Source organism: Miscanthus floridulus, chromosome 6, assembly GCF_019320115.1.
Source record: "Miscanthus floridulus cultivar M001 chromosome 6, ASM1932011v1, whole genome shotgun sequence".
Taxonomy (NCBI): Eukaryota; Viridiplantae; Streptophyta; class Magnoliopsida; order Poales; family Poaceae; genus Miscanthus; species Miscanthus floridulus.
This window is the reverse complement of record NC_089585.1, coordinates 127470660-127492949: the sequence shown is the minus strand read 5'-3', so window position 1 is coordinate 127492949 and position 22290 is coordinate 127470660. Positions and strand designations below refer to the sequence as shown.

The window sequence follows — 22290 nt, the reverse complement described above, 5'->3', positions numbered from 1 at the left end:
TCTGCAATAAAGGGAATAAAACCCTGAGTACAAGAAGGTACTCAGCGAGACTTACCCGTCCAACTAATATACTAAGACACCAAGGAGTATGCAAGGCTTTATAAGTAGAGCTGGTAGACATTATTTGCAGAAAAAGCATAAGTTATCCAATATCTCTTTAGTTATGAAACACCAGTTATTAATCCTATCTCATACTATATTAGCAACTATCCTATGCCAAACATATTGGTCCATTAAGTCATCATAATAATAACCATATCCAATTGAGTTCTCGCATAATCTCATAACCATCATTTCCATAATTTACTACGATGAAAGGAACTCAAGTTAAGTTCTCACTATCCGGGAGAGACGGCGATTCGAATCGATTCCTACCCAACTGGGGAATTATTCCTAACACACACCCAAGCATACCTCACGAAGGTAGCCTTAGGTCACCTTTGGTACAACTCAGGAACCAAATTCGCGGGTACGACCAGCGCCGCACAATCAGAGAACCACTCTGCCAAGGGTGATCGGGACTCTAACCCGCCCTTGGGCTTACGCCAATGGCTCTCCGCACATCCTTACTACTATCCAGAGTGCGCACTTTTACCGCTCGCGGGCCCGGCCTCGAAGAGGCGGGACGTTACAGAGAGGAGGAAGGGGGAGGGTTGCAGCTGTGGGTAGCCTTGTTGGGCACCGCAGCGGGTCGCCACCGCCGTGAGCCGGGGAGCGTCGGCGGCGACCAGGGAGCTTCAGTGTGGTGGGGAGTTTCGGCGGCAGGGGCTGAGTCGCCCCAGAGTCGCCTATGTACAGAGACGACGCGGTGTGGGGGGGGGGCTTGACAGACACATTTGAAAAAGATCGGTAATACAATGTTAAGCATTCTCTTTTTTTTATAAGGCTAGGTAGCGTGTTCGTGCGTTGCTACGGGATAACTAATAATTTATACTAAAAACACACGAATCACATGATAAGATAATAATATTGTTAAATTAAATACCAACATTAAAGTGACATTTAATTCAAAAAGCAAAGTTTATGAATTTAACACAGTCACGGAGTGCGCGGCGTCGCAGGCTCACAAACTCTAGAGCTTCTAGAGATTGGGTCGAATCCAACCTAAAGCCTCAGAACCCTGCATCTTTTCTTGAAAGGGCTTCACTTCGGATGCGCTGGTAGCAATATCAACGATCTCCAGTCGATGGACCAAGTCGTATGGATCCCCATACAATGGCTCAGACATGTAGATTTTGTTCTCCTTGTATTTGGATACACTTGTTTCACTGAAGCTTTCATTGAAATATTTAGACACGAACAGTGTCTGATCACCGATGTCTCTCACCCTGGACCACTCCGACGTATGGTCGTGGATGTTGCACTTGTAGATCGCGCTGCTGTAGGTGAAGCTCTGTGTCTCGTAGAACGTGCTCACCATGGCACCCACAATGTGCAGCTCACCGTTTGATTCCAGGTAGCTGCGGTGGTAGAGCCCCGCAGGTGGCGACAGCGATGGCGGCAGTGTCGCGGTTGGAGTAGCGCCGGCGACATTGCTGCTGCAGACGGAGATTTCTCCAGTGCAGTCGATCGCCAAGAATTTGTCTTGGCAGTGGACGATGGACCCTATGGAGAACTCCAGTTTGGTGTCGAGCAGTGTCCATACGCTGTCGACTCCAACCCGGCAGAACGCGACCTCTATGGAGCACCCAAGCATGGCTATGGCCACACACTCGCGGCCGGCGGCGTCAGGCGGCGCCGAGAGCACGATCTCATGGAAGAACACGTCCCTCATGTCTTCTAGCTTGATGGCTCTGCCTGTGGCATTCGCGTCCCCGTAGCCGTTGGTGGGATGGAGGACCCACCGGCCGTGGACCCTAGACACGTATTCCGATGAGGACGCCGCCGCGACATGTTCGCCTGCTGGCGGGAGCTCAACGCGGGGGGGCACGGGCACCGGTGAATGGATTCAGCAGCGTCACGGACGCCGCCTCATCTATGAGCGTCAGCCACCCACACGAGGAGCCGCACGCCAGCTTGCCGTGCACGTCGGGCAGCGTCTTGGACAAGACCTTCTCCGAGACGCAGTAGAAGCCGACGCGGTCCGAGTCGGGGTCGAACGGGAGCAGCAGGAACGGCCCGAAGGTCGCAAACGAAACGGCGGCGCGCCATGGGGAGCAAGTGGATCGGAAGGACGTCGCGTCGTGGTCTGACGCGAGACGCTGCCCGATGGACTCGAGGAGATCCTCTAGCAGGCCGGATCTCCAGTCAGGGAGAGGTAGGAACCTTATCTTAGGATTGGGAGGCTGAGCCATGGAAGACAGATGACATCAACTATGGTTCACGCAAGAAACAACAAGCGAGAGCGATGGAACACGTGAGCGTGAAACCAAATGAAAGGAGAAAAAAGCTGTCCCTTTTGCAAATGCAAAGAGAGAAAATAATTAAATGTAGACATATTTGGCAAGGTTCTTAGAAATACAAAGATGTTCCTTTGTCTTAATTCTCTTTCCTTCCGTGTTAATTATCTTTTCTTTTGCTCGTTGCCATGTATGCTAGTGCATGCAAACATGCAATGTGTATATAGATAGCACAATAATTTTCTACTTCCTATTTTACAGTGATTCCTCTATCACATGACAGGCAATATTCAATCAAGGAGAATAGCACGATCAATTAGTAATTAAGATGTCGTTGGTTCACAGGCGTGGGCAGAGAGACGAATCAAAATAAATTTTGCACAAAAAAAAATATTCATACTTTGTTCATTTTAGTCGTATAAAATGTTAAGCATTCCCTATCTAATAATATAAGGAGAAGCGATTCTCTTCCGGGCCCAGGAAACATTAGGCACCCGTGCCCCCGTCCAGCAAACGAACACGCCGCCCTTCGAATCCGACCCAGTTACCAGTTTCCACCGACTTCCGACTTGCAAGCCGATAAGGAGAGAGCCCAGCACTGAGCACACCTTTTATTATCCATCTAGTTCACGTTCGTCACCCACAAAAGAGAGGGACTGGAACCCTAATCCCCAAATTCGCCGACTGCCTCTCCCAATTTCCCACAGGCGACGCACCGAATCCCCAGAATCCGATCCCACCCCACCTACATGGCGTCCGGGCAGATCGACTCCGTCAATCCCCCCGGCGCCGCCGCCAACGCCTCCGGATCCCACATGGCATCCGGGTCGATCGATTCCGTCAATCCCCCCGGCGCCGCCGCCAACGCCTCCCGCCGGCTGGGCTCGATTCTCCTCGACCGTCAGCGGGTCTACATCACCAACGGCAATAGAAGTAACCTGACCACGGCCACTGCCGCATCGAAGGGAGACTATGTCGTATCCGTCTCCTTCTGGATGGCGGAGCCACCGGGTATCTCCTGCTTCTCCGTGTACTGCTACATGCCGCCCCCCGACCCTACGCCCCGCGACTTTACTGCTCTGCCTCACGTGGTTGGCGCGGACGGCCGCTTTGTCCTTCTGCGCGCCCAGTTCTACTCCCACTACGGTAAGGATGAGTACTTCATGTACAAGGCCGGCGGCTACGGCGAGTCGCCGTCGCTCGAATGGGTTCCGCTTCCCGACGACGACAACATGGGCACCGCTCTGGGCAGGGTCTCGGAGTTCGGCGTTGTGCTCGGTGAACACAGGGATCATTACCTCTTGGCTGCTCTATGTGACGCCCCTGATGCCCCCGCAGACTATCACCTTCGAATCTACTCGTCCGAGACCAAAGCATGGAGCACTAGGACACTGCTCAATCCATGCCCCGGAGTACGGAAGATTATACCTGATAAGGTGATCGCGCTTGGAGAAGGCTCACTAGGTTGGGTTGATTTCTCATGCGGCTTGGTGGCATGTGACGTGCGTCAAGATCCCCCTGTTGTTCGTTTCATACCATTGCCCGAGCCATTGCCTGGAAACAGAGACAAAGTTGAAGCATCCCTCCCAATCCCAAGAGCTGCTGCAAGGTCGTTCCGGGATCTGGTATGTTTCAGTGGGGTGCTCAAGTTTTTTGAGATGGAGCGTCACATGACTGAAGAGCCTAACGACCCCACTGACAAGGATGTTCTGTACGATTCAGACTTAATCATGTCGCTCAAGCGCAATGGCGTGGATGAGAAGAAGCCCAAGTCAAGGGATTGTTGGAGGGCCGTGACCTGGAGTCGGACGGTTTGCTCAAACTTTTGGCGCAAGGAATGCACTCTTAGTGGTGATGACATCTTGGTCGACAAAACAAAGCATTCGGCATTGGTGTCAAGGCTAAGGGGCAAAGCTTGCGGGAAGTTGACACTCAGTGACCTGTACTCGGCTTTCCCCACCCTGCGCACTGATGGTGACGATATTCTTTACCTCATGTCCGTGGCGGAACCTGATGATCGGAGTGGATGGGTGGTGGCTGTTGACCTCGGAAACAGGACTGTCAAAGCAGCTGTAGCGTGTTCTTTCGAGGAACATGACCCTTCCAACCAAGTTTTCCGTCCCTGTACATTGTCCCGGTATCTGAACATGACTCCAGTTAGTTGTTACCTGCTCGAATCTGAAGGTACCAACATGCTGCTTCCAATCCTTTCCTTCATCTTGTTTTTGTGTTTGGTCCCAGTTGACAACCAGCCATCTGACAATGCCACCATCTTTGTTCGTGCGTTTCCTGCATCTTTGCAGCTCCCTGAATGTGACTGTGGCATTACTTATGAATTTTGCTGTTTCTGTAGGCACTGAAGTCTCGGCATGTCGCAAGATGGTACGGATGGGGAGCTCTGCCAATAATAGAAAGAATGCATCGGTAAGTATTTTGCATAATTCCATATTTCAAAGAATTGTTTCCATCTCACTCTCTCCTCTCTGTGTGTAGATCCATGCTGTCAGGCCACTTCCACAATTGCTCTACAGGCAAGTTTCTTAGTCAGGGGAACTCCATTCTTTTATAAAGCCTGTGTGCACCAAGCAATGGTCGTGTTTAGTTCATTTATTGTATGTTTTCATAGCTATATATTTGCTAATTAAATTTGATGTGATACTGTTTATCAGGCCAGAGTGTTTTCCACATATTGAAAAGCACCCTGAAATGAAGCGGCTGCGCAGGCAAGTTTCTTCTATTTTATGGGACCTCTGTTCTGTTTAGGCATGTCTGCACCAATGATCCTGTTTAGGTCCATTCATTGCATTCTGATACCTATATTTGCTTATTAATTATTAGTTTTACCTGATATTGGAGGTATTTTGGTTAATATGACATGCTGTTTTTCAGTATCCTGGCCATGGCTACTGAGAGAACCAAGCGTGCACGAAATGAAGCCCACAGTATTGTTCAGAATGATCATGTTTCAGAAGTCCAACCTGTTCAAACCAATCTGGTATGCATTCCATTTGCCCTGTTCCCCATGTCATTTTCTCATCATCATATGGCAAGATTTCAACTAAAATATGATGTTTCAGACACCGCAGCAATGCGTCAACAAGCTGGATCAGCCCCTCAACCCTGTGTATGAACAGCAGCCATCACCATCCAACAAGCCGCTCGTCGATTTTCATCCTCTTAAGGTATAAACATTGGTGATGCTTATGATATACCCCCATCTCTTATGTGGACTTGTAGTTCTGGAACATACCATCTCATTTTAAAGGGTGTTTGGTTGGATATATCAAGTTATGTAGATTGGATAAACCCATTTCATTCGTGTCCTGAAACCAATCTATTTTGTTAGGTTTGGAATTAGGATTGGATGATTCACCAACCCACTCCAACCAAACACCCAATTCATACTTCTTCAAGATGCATATTTTTACTAGTAATATTGTCATATGTGCTGTAAAGGTCAATGGATCAAACATGATGTTTTCTGCAATGTCCTAGCATCATATGTTTTTTTTCTGAAAAAAACATGGGAGCCGTTTTTAAAATTAAAGTCTAAAAACGGTTATACCATTCGGATAAATTGAAAAAATCTGAGTTCGTTGTTTGCTATGCAATGCTATACTCTCGTAATATTTGCCGATGTTTCTATTTTTCCGTTATCTTACAATAAAGTTGTTGCCTATGCTTCCAGACTGCCTAGCTATGCTTCAACAAATGAGTTGAAACTAGCTACCTTGCGTATTCAGAGCAACTCCCTGCCTGTAACACGTACCTTATGACACATACTCAGACTATGACACCTATCAACAGCAATTGCAACAGCCTCCCCTTTTCAAGGAGCTGCCTGTCAGTGCATCCGGTCAGTGCATCCGGTGAACAGCCATTTTTGCCACCGCATCAGCTGACTAGTTGTGTTTTAAACTCATAAGGTAAAAACATTGGTGAGAGTTTCGATATACTCTCATCTCCTCTGCAGTCATGTTGTGAACAATATTCTCTTTTATTCAAACTTTTTTGTTTTAGATTGTTATATAATCTTGATGACAATTTTATTCCTGTGGCTTGTCCAAGCAGTATATGTTTTAACAACACAACAACAACAAAATAGTATATGTTTTAAACATAAATTTAAAGATGAACTTGTAGCCGTCTAGAACGGTTTGCTCTCCAAATTCTTAAAAATATTGTTTAATTTAAAATAAATAAGTTGAATGGAACTCTAGAAACCAATAAAGACTCTCTGGAGTTGGGAAGAACCGAGTAATTATATAATCTAGTGGCATATGAGAATTCACACACCAATATTCTCTAGTCTTCTAGTAAGGCTATTCGACCATACTTCTTTGGATTGGTACAAAAATTTCTCTTGCAAGTCTGTATGGAACCTGCTTTGTCTACTATTGCTATTCTTATGCATTGCAAGTCTGTATGGAACCTACTTTTTCTACTATTGTTATTTTTATAGTGCACATGCATTGTAAGTCTGTATGGAACCTACTTTTTCTACTATTGCTATTTCTAAATTCTTATATTGCACATGCATATATGATCCTGTGGGACTAGGTGTCTGAACTAGTGATAGGCTGCTACATTGATACATCTTTCAAAAAGAGTTATCCAGTGGAATACCTTGGTATAGTCTGGAAGGAGGCTATATGAAAACTGATGGTACTTTGTGCTTTAGGATTCTTTGATAGCTTGTCTTGAGGTCCAAAAGGAGACTTTCAGAGGACTTATGGTGATTGTTGTTGGTTTCGGAAGGTTTTCTAAAGACCTCGGATGGGGAGTGGGCAACGGGGGTTAGTACAAATTGGGTTATACGGGTAGTTCGGGTTCTAGGACACATTGTCCGAATTACACAAAATAATTTCGGGTTTCTAGAGTTGCTATCCGAATTTGTGACCGGGTATTCTGAGTTCGGGTCTGGGTATTGGGTTACGAATAATTTGCCCAGTCCTCCGCCACTCCGGCCGCCTCCACGGCAGCTCGCGTCGTTGGGGAGTCGCGGGGGCCGACGTAGTCTGGGTCGAGGGGATTGGGGTAGTCCGCACCGCTGAGTCGCGGTCGCGGAGAAGCCTATTGCGGATTCGCGTGGCGGCGAGGGGTCTGCACCGCTGAGTCGCGGTCGCGGAGAAGCCTATTGCGGATTCGCGTGGCGGTGAGGGGTGGGTTGGCGGCGCGAACCCTCACGGGCAAGCGCGCGCGAAAAAATCTGCGGCGCGCGCGGATGGGGAGAGAGCGAGCACGACCAAAGGCGCTCAAAAAACGTTCTTAAAACTGTCATTTGTCGGCTTGGGCAAGAGCCCCTAGCTGGGTGCCGAGGGGGAGTTTTGGGTGCCCACCCAAATTTTGGGGCCCTAGTTTTGGGTGCCCACCAACGGAAAGAAACCTCTCCATTCATTACATGCAACAGCTCTATCAAGTCTTTCTTTTATGTATCCTGCAGCCCTGACGATTCCTCCAAGTGAAGATGTCCCCAACGCATCCTAAATCCTCAAGGCCACAATCTTCCAAGGTGTTCCTAAAACGCTCCATGCATGATGCAGCCCTAGGCTACCCCCTTCCTTCTCACAGCCAAAGAGAATTTCCCGCGCGCTTGGGGACATCTTCACTTGGGCCTCGGAATTTGGGTGGGCACCCAAAACCCCCCCTCGGCACTCAGCTAGGGGCTCTTGCCCAATCCCACAAATGACAGTTTTAGGAGCATTTTTTGCGCGCCTTTGGTCGCGCTTGCTCTCTCCCCATCCGCACGCGCCGTCAATTTTTCCCTCGCGCTTGCCCGCGAGGGTTCGCGTCGCCAGCCCACCCCTCGCCCTCACGCGGATCCGCAACAGGCTTCTCCACGACCGCGACTTGGCGGTGCGGACTACCCCGACCCTCGTGACCTAGACTACGTCGGCCCCAACGACGCGAGCTGTCGTGGAGGTGGCCGGGGTGGCGGAGGCCTTGGCAAATTACCCGTAACCCAATACCCAGACCCGAACCCAGAATACCCGGTCACAAATTCGGATAGCAACTCTAGAAATCCAAAATTATTTTGGGTAATTCGGGCGATGTGTCCAGAACCCGAACTACCCGTATAACCTGATTTTTACAAACCCCTGTCGCCCACTTTCCATCCGAGGTCCTTAGTAAACCTTCCGAAGCCAAGAACAATCACCGTCTCTGAAAGTCTCCTTTTGGATCTCAAGGCAAGCTATCAAAGAATCTCAAAGCACAAAGTGCCATCAATTTTCATATAGCCTCCTTTCAGACTATAAAAAGGCATTCTACTGGAGAACTCTTTTTGAAAAATGTAGCAGCCTATCACTAGTTTAGACACCTCGTTCCACAGGATCATATATGCATGTGTACTATAAGAATTTAAAAATAGCAATGGTAGAAAAAGTAGATTTCATACAGGCTTGTAATGCATGTGCACTATAAGAATAGCAATAGTAGAAAAAGTAGGTTCCATACAGACTGATAATGCATAAGAATAGTAATAGTAGACAAAGCAGGTTCCATACAAACTTGCAAGGAGAGTTTTTATAACGATCCAAAGAGATTGGGTATGGTCGAATAGCCTTACTAGAGGACTAAGAAAATTGGTGTGTGGATTTTCATATGCCATTAGATTATACAATTACTCGATTCTTCCCAACTCCAGAGAGCCTTTGTTGGTTCTGGAGTCCATTCAACTTGTTTTTAAGAAAAAAAAATTAAACAACATTTTTGAGAATTTGAAGGACAAACCGTTCTAGATGGCTATAAGTTCACCTTTAAATTTATGTTTGAAACATATACTGCTTTGTTGTTGTTGAAACATATACTGCTTGGACAAGCCGCAGGAATAGAATTGTCATCAAGAGTATATAACAATCTAAAACAAGAAAGTTTTAATAAGAGGGAATATTGTTCACAACATGACTGCAGAGGAGATGGGAGTATATCGAAACTCTCACCAATGTTTTTATCTTATGAGGTTAAAACACAACTAGTCAGCTGATGCGGTGGTAAAAGTGGCTTTTCACCGGATGCACTGACAGGCAGCTCATCAAAAAGGAGAGGCTGCTGCAATTGCTGTTGATAGGTGTCATAGTCTGAGTGTGTGTCATAAGGAAATGTGTTACAGGCAGGGAGTTGCTCTGAATACCCAACGTAGCCGGTTCCAGCCCATTTGTTGAAGCATGGCTGGGCAGTCTGGAAGCATAGGCAACAGCTTTACTGTAAGATGACGGAAAAATGGAAACATCGGCAAATATTACAAGAGTATAGCATTGCATAGCAAACAACGAACTTAGATTTTTCAATTTATCTGAATGGTATAACTGTTTTTAGACTTCAATTTTAAAAACAGCTCCCATGTTTTTTTAAAAAAAAACTTATGATGCTAGGACATTGCAGAAAACGTCCATTGACCCTTACAGCACATATGATAATATTACTAGTAAAAATATGCATCTTGAAGAAGTATGAATTGGGGCCTTGTTTAGATTGGGGTTAGGAATCAGTATTTGGCACTATAGCACTTTCGTTTATATTTGACAATTATTGTCCAATCATAGTCTAACTAGGCTCAAAAGATTCGTCTCGTAATTTACAATCAAACTATGTAATTAGCTATTTTTTTATCTACATTTAATACTTCATGCATGTGTCCAAAGATTTGATGTGATGGAGAGAGAGTGAAAAAACTTGCAATCTAAACAAGGCCCGGATGTTTGGTTGGAGTGGGTTGGTGAATCATCCGATCCTAATTTCGAACCTAACAAAATAGATTGGTTTCAGCCTTTCAGGACAATGGAATGGGTTGTAGAAGCTGTTTCGCACATGACATTCTGATCATAGGCCATTAACGGTAGATTGTGGTGAAAAGGAGAGTTGTAGTAGATGTTTCGCACATGATGTTCTTCCCAAATTTGAGGTGAAATGGTTAGAGGAGGAGGGATGCTGGGAAAAGGTGGAGAATACGTGGACTGAAGCTATGGAGGCTGGGGATGTTCACGTGATTCAAATACAGAAGAAATTTTTGGGAGAGCCGTGTCATCGGCCGTGTTGCTTCTTGGACTATGTGGTGCTGCCGGTCACCTGGATGAGCCGGTCGCCGTGCCACTCCTCCACGACACCACCAGGCAGACGTGGAGGCGGGCTCGACGGCGCTCGGCGAGGCGGGCGTGGAGGCGCTCGCCGTCGCTGACATGCTCCTCGTCCTCCATGAAGTCATGGTCCAAGGCAAACGTGCAGCTCCTGGCGCTTGTGCTCCTAGTCCTGTGAGCAACCATCGGCGCCTAGTAGTACTAGTACTAGCAAGCAAGAAAGCGAAGCACCAAGCGACGCGAATTAAATTGAGCGGAGCAGCGGCGCCTTGTTCCCATGCGCATGCAAAATAAATGAAGGGTAGAGTAGTTCAGATTGGAGCAAAAAAATTACAAAACGACATCCTTTAGGCTCCTCAGGTTCAAGGCTCCAGCGACATATATTTGGAAACCGGAGGGAGTTGTTGATTAGAGTAAAAAAGACTTTCTAATTACAGTACTCCCTTCGGTTTTCTAAAGGACGTCGTTTTACACAGTGACACGGTCTAAAAAAACAACTTTAATCGTTACTTTTTGCTATAAAATATTTATAAAATATAGTTAATATATTGAATCTACTTATATCACTTTCATATTTACAAACTCAACCCAACAGAATTTATTTATAGCTAAAGTTTAAAATATTTGACTTAAGACAATCTTGAAACAACATCCTTTACTAAACCGGAGGGAGTACACGAGAAAGCTAGACCAAGTCTGAATTATGGAAAGGCGAATCCAGGCTTTGCCAAATCCCTCCTCGAGCCCATATGTCCTGATGCACAAGTACTGTATGAAAAGCAGCAGACTTGCTAGATGTGACCCACAATCCATTGACGCTACTCCTACCGTGATGTCAATAAAACCTGGTCAGCTGGTCCAACACAAGCCAAACTTGTTAGGCTTGGGCAACTACACGCACCGTAGGTCGCAGCACCAGAAGGCAGAAACGCCATATAAACGCCAGGCCTTCACTGTGGAAATAGGACGCGAGGCAGGATAGCCTCGGTGAGGTTGACGTCGATGGGTGCACGGATCACCTCCCTCGTCCTCCCCGGCTCCTCCAACAACTCCCCTGTCGTTCATCGAACACGAACACGACCATCTTTTCCCCGCGCCCGCGCCTGGGCAGGCGCGCAGTGCCGGCGTGCCGCTCACCAGTGCCCCACCTTCCTCTGTCTCTCGACCAGTCGACCTCGTGCAAAGTCAAAGGCAAGAGAGGGCGTCACACGGCTCACCTCGCACTCTGCCACCGCCATGCGGGCCCCACAGACACCCGTTCCAGCATGGCAGTGACAAGCACTAGCAGCTCTTCTGGCCTAATCAGAGTTTCATAAAACACCTTTGGGTCACCACTCACCAGCAAATATTTTAAAATGGGTTTTTTTGGAACCACGAGCAACTCCAATAGACTAGCTATCCCTTGCCATGCAATCCAATTTAGAAATTTTGATGTAAAATAGGCCTCCAACAGCGGAATTCTTTCCGTCCGAACGTTCGGACCGGAGCCGTCTGCCGAGTACGGTTCCTGCGCTCGCGTTCACCGAGCACCAGTTCTGCGCTCCTGTCCGCGCGACCACCACACCTGCAGTTGGGCTGCTTCGCTCCCGTCCACGCGAGAACCACACCTGCAGTTGGGCTGCTTCTTTGACTTTTTCTCTAGGCCCAGTAACAGCAACATGCGGAGCAAGCAGTGCATGTGTCTAGAAACCTAGATACGTTTCTTTTTTTTCTTATATTTGTTTTTTGTTTTATTACGTTGCCTTTTTTATCTCTATTTTATTTTCTCTTTCTTTTATTTCTTTTTTCTTTTACTCTAATTTTTCTTTTGATTCCATTTTTTTTTCCTATGTTCACCCATAGGTTGGTATGTTTATCTTTTTTCTCTTTCCTTCCTTATAGGAGTATTTGTTTTTCTTTTTCTTTCTCGTGTAGTTTTTTCTTCTTCTCATTTTCTTAATCTTTTTGTTTTTTCTATTTCTATTTATTTTTTTATTTTTTGTACTATTTTTTATAATTACTATATGAACTATTTTTGTTTTTATTTTAAAGTTTTTTTCATTTCATGTGTTAGATAAGACACATATATCATATAATTTTTTAAATTTTCTTTTTTCCTTTCTTATTTAAGTTATTCATTGATTTTATTTTCTATATATTTTCATTTGTTATTCATGTTTCTATGTGAAATTTTTTACTTAGTTATTTACTCTAATTAATTACTTTAATATTTTATTGTATTTTTTATTATTTATTATTTATATTATATGAGATACATTTGATGTTCACGTAGTATATATACGATGTCCTATGATGTATTCTGCAATGTTCACATATTATACATATGATGTTCTATGACGTATTATGTGATGTTCACATTGTATACATACGATATTCTATGATATGTTTTTAATGTTTACATAGTATACATTTGATGTTCTATGACGTATTTTATGATGTTTTATGTAGCATCATCCGATGTTCTTTGTTGTATTTTGTGATGTTCACCTAATATATATTTTTCTATTATGTGTTTGTGATGTCCATGTTATATATATGTGATGTTTTATGATATGTTTTATAATGTTCCCCATAGTATAATGTGATGTTTTATTTTGCTTCGCTCTTGCTTTGCTCTAAATTTTATTATTTTTATTTATATTTATGGTATTTATTTATTGTTATTGTTTATATATATATACTTATAGTCTTTGTTATTTTTTTTGTGGTTATTATATTACCAATTCAATGAACCTATAACTAGAATATTGTTCTCGTAAATCGAGAACATTTTTCTTATAAAGGCAGAACATTGTTTTTCTGAACTTAGAACATTGCTTCTACTCAATAAAAAAATATTTTATCTTCACAAGATAAATGTCCGTTATAAAATTTTATCTAAGTATATCCATATGAGATCTTGTTTTGAAGGATTTATTGCAAGAAACATAATGGTATAATCCGAATTTAATTTGGATGTTTAATTTAATAGTTATGACTTTTTAAAACTTGTGCATATGTTTACGTAGGCATATTCTCAGTGTGTTTTCCTTTTCAGAGCATGCATGCATGTGAAGGAGCAGTTTTCAATAATTTTTTTGGGGCTATTGCGTTCTTGCCCCTACTTGGACGTCCAGTTGTGATTTTACCCATGCTTTTGTCATCGTTGTGATTTTACCCCTGTTTTTTGAAAACGAAGCTTAAGTTTACCCTTATTCCGTGAACAGCAGGTAACGATGTCAAATGGACTCAGTAAAGACAAGTTTACCCCTGCGAAATTGCCCCTACTTATCTGAATACGTTGTGATTTTACCCCTGTTTGGCAAACAAATCACATCACCGAATACACAGTTAGCTAAATCGATGGACCGACAAAAACTCATTCTTCCTAAATATTGATCCTAATTTTCCTACGGACCAAATCACAGGAGCTGGACATGATGCCGCACGTGAAGTTGCCGCCGGCGACGAGGAACTGGAAGGAGATCCCGAGCGCCGGCTCGTACAGGGTGGTGGTGGCCCCCCTGAGGCTCCAGCACACCGCGGTGTGGTTGGGCCGCCGGAGCGCGCACGCGTGGGAGTCGCCGATCGCCAGGCCGTACCCGAAGAGGTCCCTTGGCAGCGCGCCGGCGGTAGAGGCGTTCGCCGCCGCGCCGACGTTGTTCGCGCCCGAGCAAAGCGCGGCGCCGGAGGCGAGGACGGTGCATGCTCGAAAGCCCCCCACGGCGAGGTACGTCGCGGCGGTCGCGTTGGCGAGCCCCGCCTGCACCACGCTACCCTGCGGGCCCCAACATCGGATGGCCGCGGACGTGTTGGTCTCGACGAAGGACGAGACCTCCCTGGATCCGCTGTCGGGAAGCGCGCTGGCCATGGATCCACCACGGGAGGGGGAACCCGCCATGGATCTAGCCGCCCTCCACCAGATCCAGCCGTCGGGGGGCGCGGCCGCCATGGATCCGGCCGCCCTCCACCGGATCCAGTCGCCAGGGGCGCGCCCACCATGGATCCGGCCGTCCTCCATCGGATCCAGCCGCCGGGTGGCACGCCCGCCATGGATCCAGCCGGATCCGAGGTGAGGGAGAGGGGTTGCGCCGCACACTGATGGAGGAGAGTCGCGCTCCTTCCCGCCGGTGGAGCCATGGAGGTAGGGGAGGAGGGCGGATCCGTGACGCCACCCGCTGCTGCTGCTGCTCCGTGCCGCCGGGAGGGGCCGAGCCGCCTTGCGCCCTGCCCGACGCTGGATCCGGGAGGAGCCACCGCCGGGAGCTGGGCCCGCGCTCGCGGCAACCGCGCACCACCGCGCGGGAGCTGTCGTGGGGGAGAGTGGAGGAGAGAGGGAGGGTTGGGGAAGGGGCGCGTCGGGAGGGGAGGGGATGGGGCGTGTCGGGCGCCGGGAGGGGAGGGGAGGAGACCGGAGGGAGAGAGGATGGTAGAGGACGGGGGATTGGAAGGGTACGAGCGGATAAGGGTATTGTCGTCCTTTGGTCTTACTGTGAAGGGATATAACTGACAGAGTTAAAAGTAAGGGTAAACTGAGGCTTAGTTGTTACAAAACAGGGGTAAAATCACAACGACGACAAAAACGAGGGTAAAATCACAATTGGACATCAAAGTAAGGGCAAGAACACAATATTCCCATTTTTTTGTGGTAACGGTTCTATCACGTGATCTATCCACGGCAAATAAAGGAGTCTGGAGCGCGCGCGCTCTGGTAGCCTCGGCTTGGCGCGGACGAGAATGTGAAAGCTCTAGTTTGGTTTTGGTTAATTGATGAAACCCTAAGTGCTAACCTAGTTTATCAAGATGATTATGAGATAGGTAGCACTACTCCAAGTGATGAAGCAATGACGAAGATCATGACAATGGTGATAGCATGGTGATGATCAAATGCTTGAACTTGGAAAAGAAGAAAGAGAAAAACAAAAGGCTCAAGGCAAAGATATAAAATGTAGGAGCCATTTTGTTTTAGTGATCAAAACACTTAGTGAGTGTGATCACATTTAGGATAGATAGCCGTACTATTAAGAGGAGTGTAACTCGTATCGAAATGCGGTTATCAAAGTGCCACTAGATGCTCTAACTCATTGCATATGCATTTAGGATCTAGTGGAGTGCTAACACCCTTGAAAATATTTGTGAAAATATGCTAACACATGTGCACAAGGTGTTTGCAGGGTTGAGATGGGTTTGGGTCCCTCTCATTCGGCGCTTTTGGAAAAATGAAATGTCTATTTTCTATTGCGCCGGATGCAAAATTCTTGGTGGTTGGCACATTTGAGCAAGGGTGAAGAAGTTAGAGTTGAAATGGAGTTGGTCAAAATGATGCTGGCGTCGGTCTACTGACCGGACGCTGGGTCACTCAGCAACCGGACGCTGAAAGGCTGCGTCCGGTCGAGCTGTCAGACGGCACAGTGGGTAAGGGTTGAGCACCGGACGCTGGTCTGCGTCCGGTCAAGGTGGACCGGACGCGTCCGGTCGAAAAAACATGCCTTAGGGAGCTTACTGGAAACGACCGGACGCTGGGGCTTCAGCGTCTGGTCAGTTTTGACCGGAGCGTCCGATCAGCTTCGTAGCCATTGAAATCTGACGAACAGCGTTTGAAGCTGGTGACGCGTGGCGTCCATCGGGCGACCGGACGCTGAGGGCCAGCGTCCGGTCGGTATGACCGGAGCGTCCGGTCAGAGCGTGTTTTGCCCAGTGAAGGGGTACAACGGCTCTATTTGATGGGGGCTCTATTTATAGCCCCATGGCCGGCTCAAGGGATAACTCTTGCACATTTTTATTGACATAGCAACCTTGTGAGCTTAGCCAAAGTCCTCTCACTCATCTCCATCATTGATCCATCATCATTGTGAGATTGGGAGAGAATCCAAGTGCATTGCTTGAGTGATTGCATCTAGTGGCACTTGGTATTCGTGTTGCGCTGCGGATTTCGCTTGTTTCTCTTGGTGGTTGCCACCACCTAGACGGTTGGAGCAGCGGTGAAGGATCGGCACGAGTTGGTGATTGTTCGTGGCCGCCTTCGGTGATTGTGAGGGGAGTTATACCTTCCCCGGCGGAGCGCCGAAAGGTAACTCTAGTAAATTGCTCGTGTCATTGAGTTACCTCACTTGTGGGTCGGTTCTTGCGGTGTCCAATCGTGTGGATGAGGTTTGTGAAACACCTCTTAGCCGCCGAACCACCAAGTGTTGGTCGACACAATGGGGACGTAGCGTGTTGGCAAGCACGTGAACCTCGGGAGAAAATCGATTGTCTCTCTTCTTTGTCATTCTCCCGGTGATTGGCTATATATTCATCTTGTGATTGGTTCATCCCCTACACGTCGGTATAATCACTCTACTCACTCATTTACATTCTTGCAAACTAGTTGATACAAGCTCTTTAGTGTAATTAGAATTGAGAGCTTGCTTTATTATTTACATTCATCTAGTTGAGCTCTTTAGAGTAGCAAGGTTGAGAGCTCTTAGTGAGTAATTACATAGCTAGTTTGTGTGCCTAAGTATTCATTGCAACTAGAATTGTTGGATAGGTGGCTTGCAACCCTTGTAGAGCTAGAGCAAGTTTGCATTACGCTATTTGTCATACTAATCAAATTGCTCTAGTTGATTTGTAGATTTTTAAATAGGCTATTCACCCCCTCTAGCCATATTAGGACCTTTCAGAATGGCGCGGGAATTATCGGCGTGCGGATAGGAACCAGCTGGAGCGTGGGAAAAATCATCGGCACTGGATTAGGGTCTGAGCGACCGAACCCTAACACGCCCTGATGAGGGAGGCCGGCATCGGCAAGATTCCAAATGCACGAGTTCCGTATGTGTGGCTGTTTATCCAATTCCTTTACGGATGGGAACCAAACAAAATCAGTATTTGCTTAATTTGGTTCCATTTGCAGTGTCTTCCATTACTATTTGCGTTTATATTTATATGATGCAACCAAACAACACCTAAGTTATCTACCATTATTATTATTATTACTAGCAAAAGTGCCTTGTGCGTTGCGACGGGTTGTCCACATTCACCATGTTGCTCTTGTCGTTCACCGACCTCCACGCTTACGTAACACCTGGTATCTTACACTAGAAACTGTCTCGCCTTATGCATGGTATGTTTGTAGTACCCGCTACTACTCTGCCGTAATGAATGTAAATGATATTGCTGAGTTGAATTGGTGCTCTTACGTACTTGAATGGTTCCTTTCTTACACTTCAAAGTACAAGAAGAGTAAATTCAAGAAATCTGGAAGCCCATATGGTGGATGCTGCCATCTCTTATTTGCAAACAGAAAACTGCTTGTTATTTAGAAGATACTGATTCAGATGAAGAGCATAACTGGGACAGAAATGTTCTGGGTGAGTTGGAGAGGAGAATTAGTAAAATAAGAAAGGAGCTAGAAAGATGTACAAGAGGGCAGCTGAACCAGGAAAATGTGAATCGGGAGCATGTCCTGCGGTACAAATTAGAGAGATTAGAAGATCAACTCCATATTTATTGGAAACAAAGAGCTCATAGGACATGGCTCACAAAAGGAGACCGTAATACAAAAAATTTTCATGCAAGTGCATCCGAGAGGAAGAGAATAAATTATATAAAAAAGCTTACATGGAGATGATGGTGCTGTAGTGACGGGGAGGAGACTAAAACCTTTTATCATTAACCACTACAAAAATCTTTACTCTTCCTATGCAGATCAGAGAACCGAAGAAATTCTCAATTGTGTACACAGAAGGATCTCAAGACATATGAATGAGACCTTACTTAGAACTTTCACGGGGGAGGAAATAGTGGAAGCCTTGAGGAGCATTGGCGATCTGAAAGCCCCAGGACCAGACGGTATACCTTCAGTGTTTCTACAAAAGGTTCTGGTCCCTGGTGGGTGATCAAGTCAAGAAAGAAGTCATAAGTGTACTGAATGGAGCTCCCATGCCGCAGGGCTGGAACGACACCGTCATTGTGCTCATCCCCAAGGTAAAAAATGCAAAGAAACTCAAAGATTTGCGTCCTATCAGCTTGTGCAATGTTTTATATAAATTAATTTCCAAAGTCCTTGCGAACCGTTTAAAGAAAATTTTGCCGGATATCATCTCTCCCTCGCAAAGTGCCTTCGTGCCTGGAAGATTAATAACTGATAATGTTCTCCTTGCATATGAGATGACCCATTATCTAAGGAACAAAAGATCTGGCATAGAAGGATATGCAGCAATCAAACTTGATATGAGTAAAGCCTGTAACAGAGTCGAGTGGCATTTTCTGGAGAAGATGGTGGAGAAAATGGGGTTCGCACGGAGGTGGGTAGAACTGGTTATGAAGTGTGTGACCTCTGTAAGCTATAGAATTAGAATAAATGGGGAATACACTGAATCTTTTAGACCGCAACGCGGACTTCGGCAAAGAGATCCCCTATCGCCATATCTCTTCATCCTGTGTGCGGAAGGCCTTTCTGCTCTTATTAAAAACGCAGAGGAAAATGGCAGCATTGAAGGAATTCGTATTTGCCCGGGTGCCCCTTGTGTCAGCCATTTATTCTTTGCAGATGATACTCTAATGCTGATCAAAGCAACAACCTCAAGTGTTTATTCCCTGCAGCATATTTTAAACCTGTATGAGGATGTGTCAGGCCAAATGATAAACAAGGACAAAACCTCTATTATGTTCAGTCCTAATACACCAACACATATGAGGGATCAGGTACTGATGGCATTGGGAACTAGCCAATCTGCTAATAATGAGAAGTACCTTGGCCTGCCAGTATATATTGGAAAATCAAAGAAACGTATGTTTGAGTATACTAGGATCATGCCCGTGCGTTGCAACGGGAACAACCACCTAATCTTAGCTATGCTCACGGAGATCGCCTTATCCATGCCGCCGCTGTCCCACCCGCGACGCCAATATCTGCACGCCACCAGTTCTCCAAGAGTCAAACCACATATATTTTGACGATAGGTAAAGTGCCCGTGCGTTGCAATGAGAGAAAAAATGACATCATGATTCAAGTTTACGTGGTTTGTACAGTTAAAAAGATACTTTAATTGTGATATCCACAACTTTATAAAGGATGAACAATTAGAATATATAACTCAAGTTTTTTTTCCCATGCTGAGATCATGTTGCAGTGGGAGAACATGAAGGATTGTTCGTGTGCTGCAAAGATAGATAACACAATAACAAAAGCTATGCATTTAGAAAAGTCAAAACGACTTACAAGTTAAAACAAAGAGAGTAGTAAAGATCTGATCACATGTTTCTGCAATGGAGTAGATCCATGAACAATACAAATTTCAATGAAAACTCCATTCCTCTTGCGTAGATTGTCTCACCCTCCTACACCGTAAGGAAACTTTTAAATAACATGCCTCTTAGTTCAAATATAAAATTGCTATTTTCTACAAAATAAAGAATTTCAAGGGTTAAATTAATATATAAATGCATAAGGGATGTCACATTTGAGCCATAATTAAATTTGTGATACGGTCATGGAACATTAATCATAGTTGAAAGAATAAACACTTGATTGTGTACATTGCACTTAAATTTACGAAAGCTGCATCTAAAATTCTAAATGGCTAGACTGAATAAGGGAAGTCCATAGAACTTGAACCTAAATCCTTCATGCAACTTGAATATAAACTCTTGTACATGAACGAAGGCAGTGTCCCATACACGTCAGGAACAATATTTGCAAATGCGGGGGAGGCAAAGCGAGAGGGAGTGAAGGGAGCTAGTTTTGACAATTGTCAGGCTTTTTAGGAGTAGAGATAAGACAAGATCCTGACCTTGGCTGCAATCGTGAAAAGAGATTAGAATTCTGAGAAAAATAATGTTAATGAACAAGTACCCCTCTATAACTACAAAGAGGAATATTTCACCATCTCCTTGAGTATCTTCCATAATCCTAAGATGATGCACTGCTAGCAAGCTGTAGAATCCAAAGGTGAAGATGGACTTCGCCTGGAAAACAAAGATGGCAGAAGCATTAGGAGGTGATAACTGATAAGGAAATAAGGAAAGACAGTAGAATGGCAATATCAATGGAAATCGGTCACACTTTTTCTCATGAGCGCATTAAGGTTATTCTGACCAAAAGAGAAAAAATCATGCTGCTACGAAAGCACAGTAGCAGCATAACAGAAGATATCACCTAAGTTGTTTAGATTGCATTGGAGATATCAACTTTGTGAACTGCAATCTTTTCAGATTCACATTCAAACTAATACAATATATGAGACAATAAAAATGCACAGCCATAAACATACTATATATGACAGTTTCTCATCATATATAAATACTTCATATATGGTGTATATTTGGTTTCTTCAGCTCTTGTCGGGATCAGAACCTAGAAGTACCTGGCAATATCAAAGCCATATCTGGATACTGACTAATAAGCCTTTCTGAGTTCCTTAGAAAAATAAGGAAGTCAACCCATCATAGGATAATTTTCATACACATGTAAATAACAGTGGCACACTCAAAATTACTTTTGGCCAGAAGATTACGGTAACTTTGTTTTCCATTGGAAAAAGACATGGTGCTATATTACTTTTGGTCAGAAGATTACAGTATGTTCCGAGTGACAGCTCCGGCGAACTGAATGACATTAGGGTGTCGAACCTTCTCCATTATAGTACAGTCAGTTCATGCCTGAAAACATAATTGGTTGAACACAGATATTTGTTTAAAAAAAAAGCTGGGCACAGATATTGGCATCTTACAGTCAGATCCTCCGCCGCTGATCCCACGCGGCTCTGGCTCTAGCTCCGGCTGCGCCACTGGTTCGTGTCCATGGACGACTCCACCTGAATGCATCAAATGCAGAAGTGATTTCAAATGGTAGATTAAGGTGAAAATGGCCTGAAAATGGAAATCAGAAATAAATGTTGCCTCACATAGATAACATGAGTAGTAGTGAATTTGGATGGTTCTATGAACCTGATTTTCAAACTTCAAACATTTGATTCTCAAACGTCAAACATTTGCAAACCGGATGGAGTACGAAGAACACTTGTTACGACATAAAACTTGGATGACCATTGATTAAGCTACAACCCATTTATAGCCACTAATGAAAAGTTGCTTCTCCTTAGTACGAAGAACACTTGGAACCCTCCTCATGAAGCACTGGAAAAAAACAAATAAAAAACATTTAACACGGTCAGTATAAATCTCTTCTCATCTATTGTTATTATACAAAAATTGGAATAAGTCCGATCAAAATTAATTTTATTAAACTGCAATTGTACTTGGGATTACGAGGTGAATAAGTCCGATCAAAATTTATAATTTATAAAACTGCAATTGTACACAGGATTAGGAGATCGATGTCTTGCATATGTACACTTCTTTTGTGTATCTATTTACAGAAGCAAGAAGAATATAAAAACATAGATGTTCTACCTATCCTAGGCATCCACTTCAAAAATATTTTATCAATTAGCAGATCATAGTTCGAGAATCATCAACCCAGTAGCACATGACTTCAGATTTTAGCAAAAGCAAACAGCAACCACAGGAGAAGAGAGACAGGAAACAAACACTCACCTTGCGTCCGCTTTGTGTGCATATATGGCCGTTGGCCGCACCGCCCGCTGTCCTGGCACGCACACCCGGCCGCTGGTCGCGCTCCCCATCCACCGTGTGTCACCTTCGCCTTGGATTGGAGAGCGCCGCCGCCGAGTGACCGACTGGATCTGAGTGCCGTGTGCGTGTCTGGCCGCGGGGAAGGACGGTAGCGACAGGGGCTCTAGCAATGGTTTCGGTCGAGAAGTTGACTGCGTGTCTATGTGTGTCGTATGCGGGGAAGGAACGCACGCGGTGATTGAAGACGGGATTGCTGTGATTGAGGAGTAATTGGTGATTGATTTTCTTTCCATTTTGCTGGATGGATGACGGGAGAGCCG

At 45.2% G+C, this 22290-nt stretch overlaps 1 protein-coding gene and 1 long non-coding RNA gene across 12 annotated transcripts; one reads left to right on the top strand and one right to left on the bottom strand.

Annotated features, from left to right (window-relative positions):
- The first annotated feature begins 2960 nt into the window (after positions 1–2960).
- Positions 2961–17230, top strand: LOC136456923 (uncharacterized). Of its 9 annotated transcripts, none has more exons than XM_066456926.1 (7): positions 2961–4523; positions 4693–4763; positions 4833–4870; positions 5009–5062; positions 5229–5334; positions 5417–5521; positions 17046–17230. In XM_066456926.1, exons 1-7 carry the CDS (start codon positions 3089–3091, stop codon positions 17133–17135), a joined length of 1899 nt encoding a protein of 632 aa, XP_066313023.1. In that variant the 5' UTR covers positions 2961–3088; the 3' UTR covers positions 17136–17230. The 9 variants fall into 9 exon arrangements, with proteins under 9 accessions (XP_066313023.1, XP_066313025.1, XP_066313024.1 ...); XM_066456928.1 differs by lacking the exon at positions 17046–17230 and adding an exon at positions 13624–13747; XM_066456927.1 differs by lacking the exon at positions 17046–17230 and adding an exon at positions 13621–13689.
- A 1490-nt stretch (positions 17231–18720) lies between these two features.
- Positions 18721–21489, bottom strand: LOC136459541 (uncharacterized). Of its 3 annotated transcripts, XR_010760220.1 has the most exons (6): positions 21323–21489; positions 21106–21189; positions 20952–21034; positions 19596–20341; positions 19217–19285; positions 18721–18970 (listed from the first exon to the last, which is right to left on the bottom strand). It is a non-coding gene; the product is annotated as an uncharacterized lncRNA (long non-coding RNA). The 3 variants fall into 3 exon arrangements; XR_010760221.1 differs by lacking the exon at positions 18721–18970 and having other exon boundaries at positions 19016–19285; positions 21280–21489; XR_010760219.1 differs by lacking the exon at positions 18721–18970 and having other exon boundaries at positions 19016–19285.
- Between the last annotated feature and the right edge of the window lie 801 nt (positions 21490–22290).